Raw genomic sequence first — 17,770 nt, forward strand, 5'->3', positions numbered from 1 at the left:
GAGGAAGATACAGAGTAGGGAGAGAGATTGGGATTGGGAAAGAAAGAGCGAGCACGGACACCGTGGGCCGAACGGCTTCCTGACAGTGAGCGCTCAGCCCGGGGCTGGCAGCAGCGGGGAGCCGAAGACGCTCGGCTCTTTCCGGAGGGGGAGCCGTGGATGACGTGACTCGGCGGGAGCGGGTCGGCCCGAAGGCGCTCGGCTCTTTCCGGCGGGGAGCACCGAAGATGACGTAAGACTCGGCGGGAGCGGGTCGGCCCGAAGGCGCTCGGCTATTTCCGGAGGGGGAGCCGAGGATGACGCGGGCCCGGGAGGCCGGCTGTTGTAGTTGGTGGCAGGGCGCTCGGGGCCTGGTTGCGCGTTGTGCGGGGCCTGGAGGGGGCAGAGTGAGGCGAGGGCCAGGGTGTCGGCGCTCAGTGAGAGAGTGTGTGAGGGGGAGAGGGAAGCGAGTTCAGGCCCACTCCCAGGATGTCGGGCCCGGCGCAGAAAACCGAGAGCCGCGCCATCCCCACCCGACGGGTGACCGTCAGCGACTCCGGCCAGCTGCCGCATGACTACAGCACCACCCCCGGGGGCACGCTCTTCAGCACCACGCCGGGAGGTAAGGAACGGCGCAAAATGGTGCCCCTCCCCCACTGCCCCCCTAAGCCCCTCCCCCCACTGCCCCTCCTAAGCCCCTCCCCCACTGCCCCCTCCTAAGCCCCTCCCCCACTGCCCCCAAGCCCCTCCCCCACTGCCCCCCAAGCCCCTCCCTCACTGCCCCAAGCCCCTCCCTCACTGCCTCCCAAGCCACTGCCCCCAGCCCCTCCCCCCACTGCCCCCAGCCACTGCCCCCCAGCCCCTCCCCCCACTGCCTCCTCAGCCCCTCCCCCCACTGCCCCCTCAGCCCCTCCCCCCACTATCCCCTCAGCCCCTGCCCCCCCCCAGCCCCTCCCCCCACTGCCCCCCAGCCCCTCCCCCCCATTGCCCCCAGCCTCTCCCCCCACTGCCCCCAGCCACTGCCCCCAGCCCCTCCCCCCACTGCCCCCCAGCCCCTCAGCCCATGCCCCCTCAGCCCCTCCCCATGCTCCCTCAGCCCCTGCCCCCACTGCCCCTCCCCCCACTGCCTCCTCAGCCCCTTCCCCCCACTGCTCCCTCAGCCCCCCCCACTGCTCCCTCAGCCCCCCCACTGCCCCCCAGCCCCTCCCCCCACTGCCCCCAGCCCCTGCCCCCCCGCCCCTCCCCCCACTGCCCCCCCAGCCCCTCCCCCCACTGCCCCAGCCCCTCCCCCATGCCCCCTCAGCCCCTCCCCCATGCCCCCTCAGCCCCTGCCCCCCCAGCCCCTCCTCCCCACTGCCCCCCCAGCCCCTCCCCCCACTGCTCCCCCAGCCCCTCCCCCCACTGCCCCCAACCCCTCCCCCCAACCCCTCCCCCCACTGCCCCCAAGCCCCTCCCCCACTGCCCCCAAGCCACTGCCCCCAAGCCCCTCCCCCCCACTGCCCCCAAGCCCTCCCCCCACTGCCCCCAAGCCCCTCCCCCACTGCCCCAAGCCCCTCCCCCCACGGCCCCAACCCCTCCCCCCACTGCCCCCAACCCCTCCCCCCACTGCCCCCAAGCCCCTCCCCCCACTGCCTCCAAGCCCCTCCCCCCACTGCCCCCAAGCCCCTCCCCCCACTGCCCCCAAGCCCCTCCCCCCACTGCCCCCAAGCCCCTCCCCCCACTGCCCCCAAGCCCCTCCCCCCACTGCCCCCAAGCCCCTCCCCCCACTGCCCCCAAGCCCCTCCCCCCACTGCCCCCAAGCCCCTCCCCCCACTGCCCCCCAAGCCCCTCCCCCCACTGCCCCCAAGCCCCTGCCCCCCAAGCCCCTCCCCCCACTGCCCCCAAGCCCCTCCCCCCACTGCCCCCAAGCCCCTCCCCCCACTGCCCCAAGCCCCTCCCCCTAAGCCCCTCCCCCCACTGCCCCCTAAGCCCCTCCCCCACTGTCCCACTAAGCCCCTTCCCCCCCCTTGGCCCTCCCTTTTTTTTAAAGCCTTACCAACAATATTGTCACATTTGGGAGGAAAACAATTCTTCACGACTGTATTAATTAAATGCAAGACAATGACCAAGTGATATTAATGATAAGGCAGCAGAGTGAGCGAGAGGATCACATGATGTTTCAAACCACGAGGACTACTTCATAATCTCTCGGGGCCTGAGATTAGGTTATAACCTCAAAATAACTAATTTTTCTGTATATTTGCATAAAGATTTGGATTTTCGTATCACTTAGTATAGTAGGTTGCTTGTGTGTTCTGAACCTTTGACACTCGGAGATCATGAGTTCCAACGTCTGCAGGTTTTTGCAGCATTATTGAGGCCCGTTACTGTGAAATGTTCTTCCCTCTTATCAGTTGTCAAACATGATTTTATCGAAACAAATTTTATTTGAACTGTTCAGGCACTTCAATCCTTAAAGGCAGATTTGAGTGGCATTTGAAATCCGCATAGGTTTTTCTGTTCATTTTTATTTGATGTACATTTAAATTATTTACCGTTTCCAGTTCTGTTTTAATGGAGTGTGATTGTGACCTGGCATTGGGGAAATGACTGCTGAAGCCAGTGCTGATCGCTGACCTGATGTGAAGCAATTGTGAATGATGAATACTGGCATATCAGCAGCTGATGCAAGACCTGTGCCTATTCCCGTACAACTTAATTCATTCTGTGGCTTTGGTGGTTGTTGTTACTGGCTGCATAATAGTTGAGCCCTGCCAAGCTGGCTGAATGATTCTAGTTACTGTCACTATATAAGTGGTGTGCTTTCAGTCTTGCTTTTCTCAATGCATTCATTGAAAATGGTCATCTAGGAACCAGTGTATGAAATTATGAGGGGCCTAGATAGAGTGGTTTGGAAGGACCTGTTTCCCTTAGCAGAGAGGTCAATAACCAGGGGGCAGAGATTTAAAGTAATTGGCAGGATTAGTTGAGGAGAAATGTTTTCACCCAGAGGGTGGTGGAGGTCTGGAACTCACTGCCTGAAAGGGTGGTAGAGGCAGAACCCCTCATCACATTTAAGAAGTACTTGGATATGCACTTGAAGTGCCGTAACCTACAGGGCTACAGGCCAAGAGCTGGTAAGTGGGATTAGGCTGGATATAGCACAGACACGATGGGTCGAATGGCCGCTTTCTGTGCCATAAACTTGTATGATTCTATGAACATCTGATCAACTTTTTAATTATCCAGAGCCAGTTGTTTGCAATATTGGCCACCCTACCTCCTACATTGGCAAATTGAAGCATTCTGTCACTTGTTTTCAATTTTCTGCCTTGAAGCAAACTGTCTCTTTCACAACAGGTGCTGGGCCCTGTACAAGTTGCAATTCATGTATAAATTGGTCAGCCGAACCTTAGCTCACCTTAGAACGTTCACGCACGTGCTTTTTAGCGCAAGTGATGAGGAGTGGGAATGCTGGCTGAGGTTTAAAACTAGCCCTCCTGAACTCCCGAGGAGCCGGGGCCAAATTGTCGCTGCCCACCCGTGCCCTGGCTAACTCGGCATAAACCAAAGAATCTAACCTGGAACATTCTGCTCAGTATGGCACCCACCAGATCTTTCGGGAGCCGAACAGTTTGGAGTTTCCCAGAAATTTAACGTAAAAAAACTATTAGTTTTGGGCAGTTTCAATCTCCCCTTGCGGCGGTTGACGATGTTTGCACAAGGGTGTTGCACCCATCGGTGCTGATGTTTCTGCAGGTGCGTGCGGACTTAACTTTGCTTTATTGCACAATAGTTCCACAAAGTATTTCAATTGCTTGTATGAAAGAAAGACTTGCATTTATATACGTAGCGCCTTCTACTAGCTCGGGACGTCCCAAGCCACTTTACAGCCAAGGAAATACATTTGAACCGCAGTCACTGTTGTAATGTAGAAAGTGCGGCAGCCAATTTGTGCACAGCAAGCTCCCGCACACATTAATGTGATAATGACCAGATAATCTGTTTGACTGATGTTGGTTGAGGGATAAATATTGGCCCCAGGAGTGTTAGGGGGATTAAATACGTGGGGTTACGGGGATAGGGTGGGATATGTGTTGGTGTAGGGGTTATGGGTATCGGGTGGGATATGTGTTGGTGCAGGCTCGATGGGCCGAAATGGCCTCTATCTGCACTGTGGGGTTTCTGTGATTCTGTGACACAGGGAGAACTTCCTTTCTCTTCTTCGAAACAGTGCCGTAGGATCTTTTGTGTCTATCTGAGAGGACAGACGGGGCCTCGGTTTCTTTTCCTGTGGGGAAGTATACTGCCTCCACTTGGCATATGTGCGCGGTGACATGATTGAATTCTGCAGTTCACCGTATTTACAGGCACAGATCTGAGTCCCATCACACTGCCTGGCAAGTATGATGAGCCTCACAGTGAGTGGCCCTCGAGCAAGGCATTGGTTGAGAAGTCTTGACCGGAAGTTACTGACCTGTTAAGTAATGGCTCGACTTGCTAACGACAATCTTATAAAGGTGTTGGAACAGTGGTCAACGATTCTTTGAATAACCCCCTCTCACTGAGTCAGAATACGGCTTTGGAATTTGGTGTTGTTTATATTGAACTAATTCAACCACAGAGGTTATAATTTTGCGCTTTGGGATGTCCTGAGGTCGTGAAAGGCACTTTCTTTAATATGATACAAGGCTATGGACCAAGTGCTGGAAAATGGGATTAGAATAGACAGGGTTTGATGGCCGGCGCGGACACGATGGGCCGAAGGGCCTCTTTCTGTGCTGTATAACTCGATGACTCGATGCAGTGAAGGGACATTGAAGTGCATCAGTAACTCGATGTAGAGTGGAACCACAGTTCAGCTTGTGCCATTCTGAAATGCAGCTCAGATTGTTAATCTGCCATCGAGGGTCCCCAGGAGAGTGTCAGTATTTACAGAGTGTCTGCGGGAGTGTGTCAGTCTGCCATCGAGGGTCCCCAGGAGAGTGTCAGTATTTACAGAGTGTCTGCGGGAGTGTGTCAGTCTGCCATCGAGGGTCCCCAGGAGAGTGTCAGTATTTACAGAGTGTCCACGGGAGTGTGTCAGTCTGCCATCGAGGGTCCCCAGGAGAGTGTCAGTATTTACAGAGTGTCTGCGGGAGTGTGTCAGTCTGCCATCGAGAGTCCCCAGGAGAGTGTCAGTATTTACAGAGTGTCTGCGGGAGTGTGTCAGTCTGCCATCGAGGGTCCCCAGGAGAGTGTCAGTATTTACAGAGTGTCTGCGGGAGTGTGTCAGTCTGCCATCGAGGGTCCCCAGGAGCGTGTCAGTATTTACAGAGTGTCTGCGGGAGTGTGTCAGTCTGCCATCGAGAGTCCCCAGGAGAGTGTCAGTATTTACAGAGTGTCAGCGGGAGTGTGTCAGTCTGCCATCGAGGGTCCCCAGGAGAGTGTCAGTATTTACAGAGTGTCTACGGGAGTGTGTCAGTCTGCCATCGAGGGTCCCCAGGAGAGTGTCAGTATTTACAGAGTGTCCACGGGAGTGTGTCAGTCTGCCATCGAGGGTCCCCAGGAGAGTGTCAGTATTTACAGAGTGTCCACGGGAGTGTGTCAGTCTGCCATCGAGGGTCCCCAGGAGAGTGTCAGTATTTACAGAGTGTCCACGGGAGTGTGTCAGTCTGCCATCGAGGTATTTAGGGAATTCAAGTCGTGCAGCAGAACCTGTGCAAAAGAAAGACTTGCATTTCTATAGCACCTTTCACAACCTCAGGACATCCCAAAGCGCTTTACAGCCAATGAAGTACTTTTGAAATGTAGCCACTGTTGTAATATAGGATGGTACCCCTCTTCATCTCCCCCTATCAGCATATCCTTCTATTCCTTTCTACCTCATGTACTTATCAAGCTTCCCCTTAAATGAATCTTTGCTATTCGCTTCAACTACTCCATATAGATGGACCACGAGCACAGAACTTGGTGTCACAGTCTCAGAATATGGGGTCGGCCATTTAGGACTGAGATGAGGAGAAATTTCTTCACTCGGAGGGTTTTGAATCTTTGGAATTCTCTACCCCAGAGAGCTGTAGATGTTCAGTCGTTGAGTTCAAGACAGAGATCGCTAGATTTTTGGATGTGAAGGGAATCGAGGGATATGGGGATAGTGTGGGGAGGTGGAAGATCAGCCATGATCTTATTGAATGGCGGAGCAGGTTCGAGGGGGCGTATGGCCTACTCCTGCTCCTAATGCTTATGTTCTTATGTGGTGGTGAATTCTACATTCTAACCACTCTCTGGGTAAAGACGTTTCTCCTGCATTCCTTATTGGATTTATTAGTGACTATCTTATATTTATGACCCCTAGTTCTGGCCTCCCCCACAAGTGGAAACATCTTCTCTACGTCTACCTTATCGAACCCCTTCATAATTTTAAAGACATCTATCAGGTTACCTCTCCGCCTTCTAGCCCCAGCCTGTTCAGTCTTTCCTGATACAGTAGTTATAGCCTCTAGGTTTTGGTATCATTCTTGTAAATCTTTTGTCCACCTTCTCCAGTGCTTCTATACCCTTTTTGTAATGTGGAGACTAGAACTGTGCACAGTACTGTAAGTGTGGTCTAACCAAGGTTCCACATGTGTTCTTAGCGCTTAGTGTTAATAACTGAGGATGAGACAAGCTGTGTCTCGAGTGCAGCCAATTAAAGCTGCGGTGTCCCACAATTGCTCCTTTTCTTTCTCTCTCTCCCCCCCATCACCGTATTGATAAGATCTAAAGAGCAGTTAATAGAAATGTTCCCATGTTGTCACAGTAGCAATGAATGCCAGGGTCGGACAGTTTGTGTACCCAGTTGAACTCTGCTGGTCACCCTGAGTTCCTGTGCAGAGCCAGGTACCTGCGGGTTCGTTCTTCACAATAGTTGAGGTTTGAAAGAAAGTCTTTGAAGTGCTCTTGAGCTTCTATCTGTACATTGAGGTGAGAACATAGCAAATTGCTGAGAACAAGTTTTACTTTTGATTCCATTCTATATTAAGCAAGAAAACAGTGAACATTTGTTGTCCTATATCTTTATTTTTGGGGGGCTCCTAAGTACATAAGAATTAGGAGCACAAGTGGGCCATACGGCCCCTCGAGCCTGCTCCGCCATTCAGTAAGATCACGGCTGATCTTTGACCTCAACGCTACTTTCCCGCCCGATCTCCATATCCCTCGATTCCTTTTAGAGTCCAAAAATCTATCGATCTCTGTCTTGAATATACTCAATGACTGAGCCTCCACAGCCCTCTGGGGTAGAAAATTCCAAAGATTTACAACCCTCTGAGTAAAGAAATTCCTCCTCATCTCAGCCTTAAATGGCCAACCCCTTATCCTGAGACTATGCCCCCTAGTTCTAGACTCTCCAGCCAGGGGGAATAACCTCTCCGCATCTACCGTGTCAATCCCCCTCAGAATCTTATATGTTTCAATGAGATCACCTCTCATTCTTCTAAACTCCAGAGAGTATCGGCCCAATCTACTCAGTTTGTCCTCGTAGAACAGCCCTCTTATCCCAGGAATTAGTCTGCACCCCCTGCACCCGCTCTAAGGCAAGTATGTCTTTCCTCAGATAAGGAGACCAAAACTGTGCACCATACTCCAGGTGTGGTCTCACCAAGGCCCTGTACAATTGTAGCAAGACTTCCTTACTCTTATACTCCAACCCCCTTGCAATAAAGACCAACATGCCATTTGCCTTCCTCATTGCTTGCTGTACCTGCATGTTAACTCTCTCTGTGTTTCCTGTATGAGGACACCTAAATCTCTCTGAACACCAACATTTAAGTTTATCACCATTTAAAAAATATTCCTCCATTATTTCAGTGAGTGGCTGAGCATACAGAGCAGGAAGGACATTTTTAATCTCCAGCCTGTGAGTTGATCTCAGCAACCACTGCGGTTGGAGGGCTTTAATTGGCCTCAGCACACTGGCTTGAGGAGGGGGAAAGATGAGCCTGAGTTTCCTCCCATGATCGCTATCCAGCAACCGCTACTGGAAGTTTACGTGTGTGAGCTTCAGTCGATAACGGGATCGGGCTCAGATTGAACGCTCATGGGGCAGACTTGGACAAGAGTAATGGTCACATCAGTGAGATGCTGAATGATGTGATCACAAACATCACTTTGCTAAACCGTGATGTGTCTGACTTCAGTACGTTTGGCTGCCAACCGCGGTGAAACTATTATACATTTCTGAGGCAGGGCAGTTAGTACAGTTACTCCTTGATCTAGCTTCCAGATAGCTCTAGAATTTATCATTGAACACATCTGAATTGGCAGAGTCCTGTGCAGTACAGTACTCAGTTATGGCCTAGTTTGAGCAATGGGACCGTACCCCAGCACGGAGTGGCAGAAGAGAAAATTGGTAAGGAGGAAAAACGTGTATTTTTCCTGCTCGTCTTCCCTTGGGTGTCACCGTCCCAGAGGAAATGGTATGATCTGCACCCAGGTTTCTGCCAGTGGCACTCTGGAAGGAGTATTCGTGAAGACTCGTCCTTCTCATTCTTAAATCTGTTAAGAAATGCCCAAGTTCTGTCCTGAAAACATGGAAACAATTGGTATAAAGTGGAGATTAATTGAGGGAATGAACTTGTGACCTCAACTTCTTGCGACCAATATACCGTCATCAAAAATTGTGAAATGTTGCAGTAGGGTCATTGGTCTCGGCAGAATGGCCACCTGGAACATGTTCAACAAGAACACACAGACCAAGGTACTTAAGAGCATGATTTACTATCAAGATTTTACTTAATGCCTTAATAATGTAATCACTTGGGACAATTCATCCAAAGTTTACATACTCCCCCAAGTGTTGATTAATTAGGCTTTTGTGTCAGGAGGTTGACATCTTGTTGCCACTTGGAACAGAGCGGTGATGAGCATTAATAAACAGCCAATCGGCTAAATCCACACGTCGGCCTTGTTAACAGGCCAAACGCAGAATGGCTGCGGCCGAGTATTTGAGCTGTCGGGGGCCCCAGCGCAAGAGCTTGCTTTGCATCACCAGTTGAATGAAGGGCCTGGAGTTGAGATTCCAGTTGACCCATATATCTTGCCACAGTTGGGGAAATCCAAGCCTGTCTCCAATGCTGGTTAACGGCAGTTAAGCATTTAACATTCTACATGTTGCAGAGCAGGTTTAAAAGCCAACCTGTTGAATGAGTAATTTATGGGACTTACAGCAGCGTAACAAGGGTCTTTGCATTCATGCCATCAACAACACAAAGAAATCCAAACTCGAGTACAACTTGTGCATCCTGCACTTGCAAAAGTATTCTTCCATCAGACCATTCATGCTGCAGATATACAAGGCAAACTCATTTAATTGTAGGCCCAACTATCCTAGTTCTACTCTCTACACATGTTAAAATGTGAATTTTGGTGTGCGCCGAACCAATAAAAAGTGGTCAAACTGTACTTTTTAAAAAAAAAAGGAAGATACTGATTATATAAAAAAGGACACTTTTTTGAATCTTAAGTTGGTTGGTTATTGGCCAAGACAGATTTACAATATTGTAAATGCCTTGCAACTGATTACCAGTGAAGAAGATTAAGATATTTTGGGAAAAGGCAGGTATCTGGAGTTAGGTCACAGATCAGCCATGATCTCATTGAATGGCAGAACAGGCTCGATGGGCGAAATGGCCGCCTCCTGTTCCTGTGTTCCTAAATTGGTCTATCTTGAAAATGTTGTTGTCTGTGTTTCCCCCCTTTTTAATAAGTGTTAGTTTTCATTCGGACAACTTATTTTCTTAACCTTTCCCCTCTTTGGTTGCAACTGCGCCCGACATCATTGCTCAACCGGGGACGTGAGTAAGACCTACTCCCAGCTTTCTCTGCTAATGCAGCTTTATAGAGTCACCTGCACCTTGGAGGTATAATCCTGAGTGGAGATAAGGAACTGTTTACTGCACACCCTTATTTGGTGTGTTAGTGTAGTAAGACCGGCCACCAGTGATTGGGAACACACCCGGTGATTATCTTGACTTAAATCGTCCCTGATTCTGTCCGATCCTACAGGGTGTATCTTGTTGAGTTCAATGCTAATTAAAACCAGTATATTTTATGTAACAATACAGGGAGTACTAGATATTCACAGACACAATGTTGAACCCACAAGATGGGGCAGTTCATCATCTGTACAGAAGCTTCATCAATTATTGGCTTGAGATCCCTCCTTGACGTTATTTGTCACGCATACTGCTCACGTTTTGTGCCCCTTTATTGATGGGGGCCAGTTAGTTCTGTCTCGGGCTGCCAGTGGTGGAACACCACCACCTCCAAATTCCCCTCCAAGTCACACAACATCCTGACTTGGAAGTATATCGCTGATCCTTCATCATCGCCGGGTCAAAACCCTGGAACTCCCTCCCTAACAGCACTGTGGGAGTACCTTCACCACACGGACTGCAGCGGTTCAAGAAGGCAGCTCACCACCACCTTCTCAAGGGCAACTAGGGATGGGCAATAAATGCTGGCCTTGCCAGCGAAGCCCACATCCCATAAACAAATAAAATAAAAAGTTGAGGTCAGTATCCGACACATGGTGATACTCGCACAATAAACCTTCCCCTCATGACCCCATCACGTTCTGTCCAAATGCTGACACGAATTGGAAAGAATCAAGCGGGCACCACTCCACACAAGTGACAGGAATAAGGAGATTATCTGTTGGCACATTAAATCGAGGTGAAACCTTTTAGAATCTATATAATTAACTTAGGATGTTGAACTCCTTGTTTAGAGAAATATTTCTACATTACCAGCTGTGGTCATGTTATGTCTTTTCATATTATCTCGAATTGGATTATGTTTCTGGTAACCTTGAGTTCATGTTTGTTGATTCAAAAGGGGTTTGAACGTGTTCAGTTTCCCAATAGCTCTTGGCTGACAGAACAAATCTTGTTACAAAGCATTATTGTATATCTATCGGTCAACAGTGGCAGAAGAAGGTTGGGAAAACAGACCTCATCAGGAGCTCAATGGACAAATACACTGCAAGTGACTTGGTCGATCCCAGTTCAATCCCTGGGACCAGTGTTCCCTTTCCTCCCTGGTGACCGTCAGTCAATGTTCTATATCCTAACTCGTGCTCCAAAACCCTGCTGGGAAGGGATTGGGTGCATGTGTTCTGATGATTGGATTGATTGTGATGTTTTCCCCCATTCCCTCCCACCAGTTAAGTCCCCCATTTGCCACTCTCACTGTGCAGTCTTCCCCCATGACTACCACATGAAGTGCCACAGCCAGACCCCAGCATGAGTCGCTACATTCAGGAGAGAAGGGGAGAAATTTGTCAAACTCAACCCCTGGACAGTATTGTCGTGAGACGTGCATTGTCCACTGCCCAGTTGTCCACCTTCCTGATTGTCGGCCATCATTTTCACAGGACGAAGCCTTCCATAAGCAGTATCCTCCTGCACAGTTTGCGCAGCATTTCTTCTGGTTTTATCTCACTTGCCTTCAGTCCTGTGCCTACAGTATTGCTGTATTATTGGCTAAGTCCAAATTTTGACGATGCCTTTTTGTACCTGACAGTTTTCATGATTCACCAGCGTGCTCCCCTCCATGACGGCAGATAACCGAAATTGTGATGCTGTACGAAGACTTGCTCGTGTAACATTGCGATTGGCAGAATGTTACACTTCCCACATTTTACTGAGAGCGCAGCCATAAAGCATAAAGCACTTTGTGTCTGCAGCTGATAACAGCGATTAAGGCTGGGAAAGGAAGCAGAAGTGAGAGAGACAGCATGCACATGTTTATGAAAAACTTCAGAACTACGCTTTCAGTTGCATGGCCATGACTTTGTCGGAAACAAGATAGCGAAGTCGGTTTGAAGGACTGAATTGACCAGGCTTGCCTTTCAGATAGCTGATATACTCTTGGTTCCTACTCTCAGTTCCCTCTCCTGTGTGTATGCTTTGGCTAAAACTGGTAGGGATATCGAGGGTAAGGTTCCCACAAGAGGTGAGAGTTGAACCTAAATGGTCTCCAAAATTGAAATACTTGGGAGCAGGAGGCAGAAAGAAAACAACAGACCAACTAAGCCAGTGCAGACCGGGAATTGAACTACGAGATCATAAAGACTTTGAGGTGTTAATTAAAAGTAGCATTTGAAATGCAGTCCCTTAGAGAGAGAATTTTAAGGCAAGCTACAGATACTCAAATATGCGTGGTATTTATGTATTGAACTGATGAATATACTGCAGTGCTCAAGTCTGACGGGCTGAACACTTCAAGCAGAATCACTAGATCGTGAACTCGAGCAGGATCCCTGGCTGATTCAAAAGTGCTTCACACTGCTGTGCCATTGGTGTCAGCACAGGCTGGGGATCCAACCTGGAACACTCTGGTCTCTTGTGGTCAAAAAAGGTTCCAAACAGCAAGCGCCTTCTCATCGTGGCAGCGCAGCCCAGCGAAACATGACCAAAACAAACCCCACACAGCTGTGATGAACCGCTCTCGGGGCCCCCTGTTGACCTGATCAGTGGATTGCTTTTATGTTGCAGGCACCCGCATTATTTATGACCGCAAATTCCTCATGGAATGCCGCAATTCCCCTGTGGCCAGGACTCCTCCCCGTGACCTTCCGAAAATCCCGGGTGTCACGAGTCCGAGTAAAACAGAGAAGGTGAAGCCGGCAGCCAACCACGTGAACAGCCATGAGGAGAAGGCAGCTGGTGGTAAGTAATGGTGGGAGCCGGAGTGTTACTCGTATTTCAGTGAAGGGCGCATTTGGGGGCAAGGGTGATGACGTAAGAAAACTACTAAGCACTTGATTTGAGTATAAAACAAGGCTTTAATCAACTGTTTCACAACCATGAGATTCTAGTTACATCACTAGTTCCTGGTTACAAAAACGTCCTGGGCAAGCTGGGCCCACGCCCGAGTATTTATACTCCTTGGACGGTGCCACCAGCTGGCCGCCCAGTGTTATTTCATGAGTTATTTCTTCATGAATGATAAGATTCAGGTGATAGTTTGTATTATCCGCTTAACACCAGCACTATTGTAGATTTAGTCTATCCAAACTGGAGGCACCACTGTATAACAGGAGGGTGAAGAACTGGTACCTTCAGCTCTGTCACCATCGGCATTAGCAACTTGAGGTGGTTAATGCAAGTTTCCTTTTCTGAGCACCTATTCTCAATCTCCTGTACCACACTGTCCACAACCAAGATGGATGTTGGCTGTGCTGCTTCCAAATCACAGCCAGTGCTGTTGTGAAATGTTCATGATCAGTGGATGACTCGGTCTCTATCTCCTTGTGTGGAAGCACCTGCTGCCCAACCTGGGCAGCATGGCTGAGGTTGGCAAGTGAATGTGTTTACAGGGGGCGGGGGGGGGGAAGAATCCTGGGCATAAATCTGTTTTGTTCCCAGTTTTTATGCCCAGGTTGTTAATTGGGCATATCATGACATAACCTTTTTTTCATGGTTACTAATTAATCCTGTGCACTCTGTATAAGTGTTGAAAAATAAAATGGAGATAATTTGGTTGAAGAAATTCCCTACCAGTGAAAATGCACCCAGGTATGTTGAAAATCTCCCTCTAACTCACCCAATGTCCGAGTGAGTAATGGTACCACCCAGTGCCCTACAAAGCCAATAGAAACATAGAAACATAGAAGATAGGAGCAGGAGTAGGCCATTCGGCCCTTCGAGCCTGCTCCGCCATTCAATGAGATCATGGCTGATCATCCAAATTCAGTACCCTGTCCCTGCCTTCTCCCCATATCCCTTGATCCCTTTAGCCTTAAGAAATATATCCAACTCTTTCTTGAATATACTTAATGAACTGGCCTCCACCGCCCTCTGTGGCAGAGAATTCCACAGGTTCACCACTCTCTGGGTGAAGAAATTCCTCCTCATTTCAGTCCTAAATGGCTTACCCCTTATCCTTAGACTATGACCCCTGGTTCTGGACTCCCCGGCCATCAGAAACATCCTTCCTGCATCTAGTCTGTCCAGGCCTGACAGAATTTTATAGGTTTCGATGAGATCCCCTCTCAATCTTCTAAACTCCAGTGAGTATAAGCCCAATCGACACAATCTCTCCTCATACGTCATTCCTGCCATCCCAGGTATCAGCCTGGTGAATCTTCGCTGCACTCCTTCCATGGCAAGAACGTCCTTCCTCAGGTAAGGTGACCAAAACTGCACACAATACTCAAGGTGTGGTCTCACCAAGGCCCTGTACAACTGCAGCAAGACATCCTTGTTCTTGTACTCAAACCCTCTCGCTACGAAGGCCAACATACCATTTGCCTTCTTAACCGCCTGCTGCACCTGCATGCTTACCTTCAGCGACTGGTGTACAAGAACACCCAGGTCTCTTTGCACTTCCCCTTCTCCCAATCTATTACCATTCAAATAATAATCTGCCTTCCTGTTTTTGCCACCAAAGTGGATAACCTCACATTTATCCACATTATAGTGCATTTGCCATGTTTCTGCCCAATCACCCAACCTGTCCAAATCGTGCTGGAGTTTCACGACATCCTCCTCACAGCATACCCTCCCACCCAGCTTTGTGTCGTCTGCAAATTTGAAGATATTACATCCAATTCCCTCGTCCAGATCATTAATATATATTGTGAACAGCTGGGGTCCTAGGACCGATCCTTGCGGTACCCCACTAGTCACTGCCTGCCACTCGGAAAACGACCCGTTTATTCCAACTCTTTGCTTTCTGTCCGCCAACCAGTTCTCTATCCAAGTCAATACCTTGCCCCCAATCCCATGTGCCTTAATTTTGCACACTAATCTCTTATGCGGGACCTTATCGAAAGCCTTCTGAAAGTCCAAATACACCACATCCACTGGTTCTCCCTTATCTATTTTACCAGTTACATCCTCAAAAAATTCCAGTAGATTAGTCAAGCATGATTTACCTTTTGTAAATCCGTTGACTTTGTCCGATCCTGTCACTGCTTACCAAGTGCTCTGCTATTACATCTTTTATAATGGACTCTAGCATTTTCCCCACTACCGATGTCAAGCTTACCAGTCTATAATTCCCTGTTTTCTCTACCACCTTTTTTGAATCGTGGGGTAACATTAGCTACCCGCCAATCCATGGGTACTGTTCCAGAGTCTATCGAGTTCTGGAAGATGACCAGCAATGCATCTACTATTTCTAGGGCCCATTGGTGAATTGGCTAATCCCATCCAGGACGCTGCGTTTGGCTTCAGTGTTGATGGGCTAACGAGGGGGAAAGTCAGTAGGGCTCGCAGTCAGGATGACCGTCCAGTAAAATGTGTGCGTGTGAGGAACGTGGAATCTGACTATGCTGCGGTGCTTCCTTCCTGGTTGAATGGGCAACCAAATTTGCCCTTGTGCTTCCCGAGAAGAACGAGAAATTCCATGAGGTATTGGAGGCTTGCACTGGCTTGTTGAACCAAAAGTGAGCACCACCTGAATAGATTGCGGGCGGGGCGGGGGGGGTGGGGGGCGGAAATGGAGGGAGTAGGGGGCAGGGAAACGACCGTCACCTGATTGTTGCTTGAACTTGGAGTCATTAAAAGGTCACTGAACACCTTTTGTTTTGCCTTAACAGGAGATGATGCCCAATTCGAGATGGACATTTAAGGCGCACCATATGGTTTACCCCAGAGTGAGAAACTTTGGTCCTGGAAGCTCTCCAGCTGGGCTTGTAGATCAGCCCATGTGTCTTCTCCAAGCCACCAGCTCTACTTAAAAAATAAATAAATATGCAAATATTTCCTGCCATTGATGGAATCCATCCACTTCTGTCCGGCTACAGACAGTGGCACCTTCTGCAAATGCTGTGAAAAGTGTAAGTGCCACGTGTTGTGCGTGGCGGAGCACCTACCGTTCTAGTTGGTGATGGGCATTGTAAAGAGGGGCCGTCTCTCGGGTTCTTGATCTGTTTAATCTGGTTTCAAATTTGTCCGCCTTTGGTAATCGAGGCTAAAGGTTAACCTTTCAGAGATGTAATTCTTGGTGGGAGAGAGAGAGAGAAAGCCAATAAATAAAATGAAATTAAGTAATTTGCAGTTGTTGCGTCTTGCCTCAAACAATTCACAACCTTCCCAGAATGTCTCCGAGTTTAGAGTTTGTTAATCAAGTACATTTGTGGTGTATAACTCTGGTCCATTGTACACATGACTAAAGCAACACACTCAGTCAAATAGAGCTTAGATTGGAGGTAAAACTGGCTTTCCCCTTTATTGTAATGACTTAGCTCTCACTTCTGATGCTGACGAACACCTCGCTGTCCAGTTAACTTTACTTCATGGCCTTTATCGATATCTTCTCTAAGCTGCTAACTATTGGGAGTCACCTGAGTACGCAAGAGTGCACCACCATCTCCTGCCAGTACTTGTGTTTGTTTTTTGTATCTTCACATTCTTCCCTTGGAGAGAATAGTGTGAAGTAGTGGAAGGACTTTCAGGCTGATTAACAGTCAATGCTCCTTCCATGGCCATAACCATCTTTATACAGGAAACTCTCGATTTACCGGCACCTAAATAACTGGAAATCTCCGTTAACCGGCAAAATTCAGGAGTAGGTTCAGGTAAGTTTTACTTCATATTAGTGGCCATTCCTGGATCTGTGGCTGTGTAACCGGGGTTCCTGCACCTGTTGCTAAGCAACGGGGACGCCTGGATCTTGTGGCCGGGGTTCCTGCACCTGTTGCTAAGCAACAGGGATGCCCGCATCTGTTGCTGTGTGCGGGGCTCTCGTACCTTTTAACTATACCTCTCTGTAAGCCGGACTTTTTGATAAACCGGCACCACGCTGGTCCCGTCGGTGCCGGATAAAAAAGAGTTTCCTGTACCAGCCGATAGGATGGCTAGTCCCAAATAACAGCGAGAGAGTTTCATGGGCTCCCACAACCCATATGATGAGATGGGGCCACCGACACCCACAGGCTGCCAGTATTCCTCTGGATGTCCTCACAGAATGTAGAGCCGATCTCCCCTCGCCAGGGCTGTCGGGAGCAGGCTTCGAACCCTGCACCTTCTGACTTGGGCGGGAATGTTGCCACGAAGCCAAAAGCTCGCTCTGCTACTTGCATTAACCGAACAAATTCAGTGCGATTTGTTGCATGAGCCACATTGAGATATCGCTCCCGAGTTCCGTTCTGCAAGTGTTTTCTTTGCTTCTATCAGGTCTACATTCCTCCAGTGACAATATTTGCTGCAGTACAGCTTAGTGCACTGAATCCATACGAGTCCAGGCACCTGAGGCATAGAGAAATATGAAAACTTAGTTTTCAAGATAAAGATGAAGTGTACTTTCAGCAGATTATCATCTTCACTTCTGTTCATGAGCACAGTCCAAATACCCAGGCTACTGCTGTAAATTCTATGCTCCCTTCACGCTTCAGAAGCTGATGTACAAAGATCGGGGAAGTCCCACGTTCAATCTTTGGTCTGCTGAATTGGCCGTAACTCAGCCATGGTGCGAGTGGCACGCTAAAGTTGGCCCCACTGTCCCGAAACAAGGATATGGGAGATCCCACTTCCCTCCCCTTCCAATATGGACTTCTGGGCATTGATCAGGAAACAAACCCTGCGGATATTTTCTTGTGTTTGATTTTCAGAAAGAGATGGGTGACTTGAGTCTGCAGACTTCCAAGATAAAGGTGTCTCATCTTTGTTACCACGTTCAAACTTTGCCTGATACTAAAGAGAGGTAACGGTGATCAGAACGGATTTACCTCTAACTGCTGGTGCAGTACTGAATCGTATCCATTAACCATGTACATGATGAGAGTTACTGAGACTCGTTGAAGATTTTTCCCGTTATCCTTTATCCTTTCTGCATGAGGGCA

General features: G+C 49.1%; 1 protein-coding gene across 1 annotated transcript; it reads left to right on the forward strand.

The window, feature by feature from the left end:
• The first annotated feature begins 293 nt into the window (after positions 1–293).
• LOC147097877 (eukaryotic translation initiation factor 4E-binding protein 1-like) lies at positions 294–15,980 on the forward strand. The gene is made up of 3 exons (XM_085970918.1): positions 294–601; positions 12,477–12,650; positions 15,527–15,980. Exons 1-3 carry the CDS (start codon positions 469–471, stop codon positions 15,556–15,558), a joined length of 339 nt encoding a protein of 112 aa, XP_085827044.1. The 5' UTR covers positions 294–468; the 3' UTR covers positions 15,559–15,980.
• Positions 15,981–17,770: the final 1,790 nt, after the last annotated feature.

This window comes from Somniosus microcephalus, chromosome 30 (assembly GCF_052327205.1).
Source record: "Somniosus microcephalus isolate GS21.2 chromosome 30, FLI_Smic_1.0, whole genome shotgun sequence".
Classification (NCBI taxonomy): domain Eukaryota; kingdom Metazoa; phylum Chordata; class Chondrichthyes; order Squaliformes; family Somniosidae; genus Somniosus; species Somniosus microcephalus.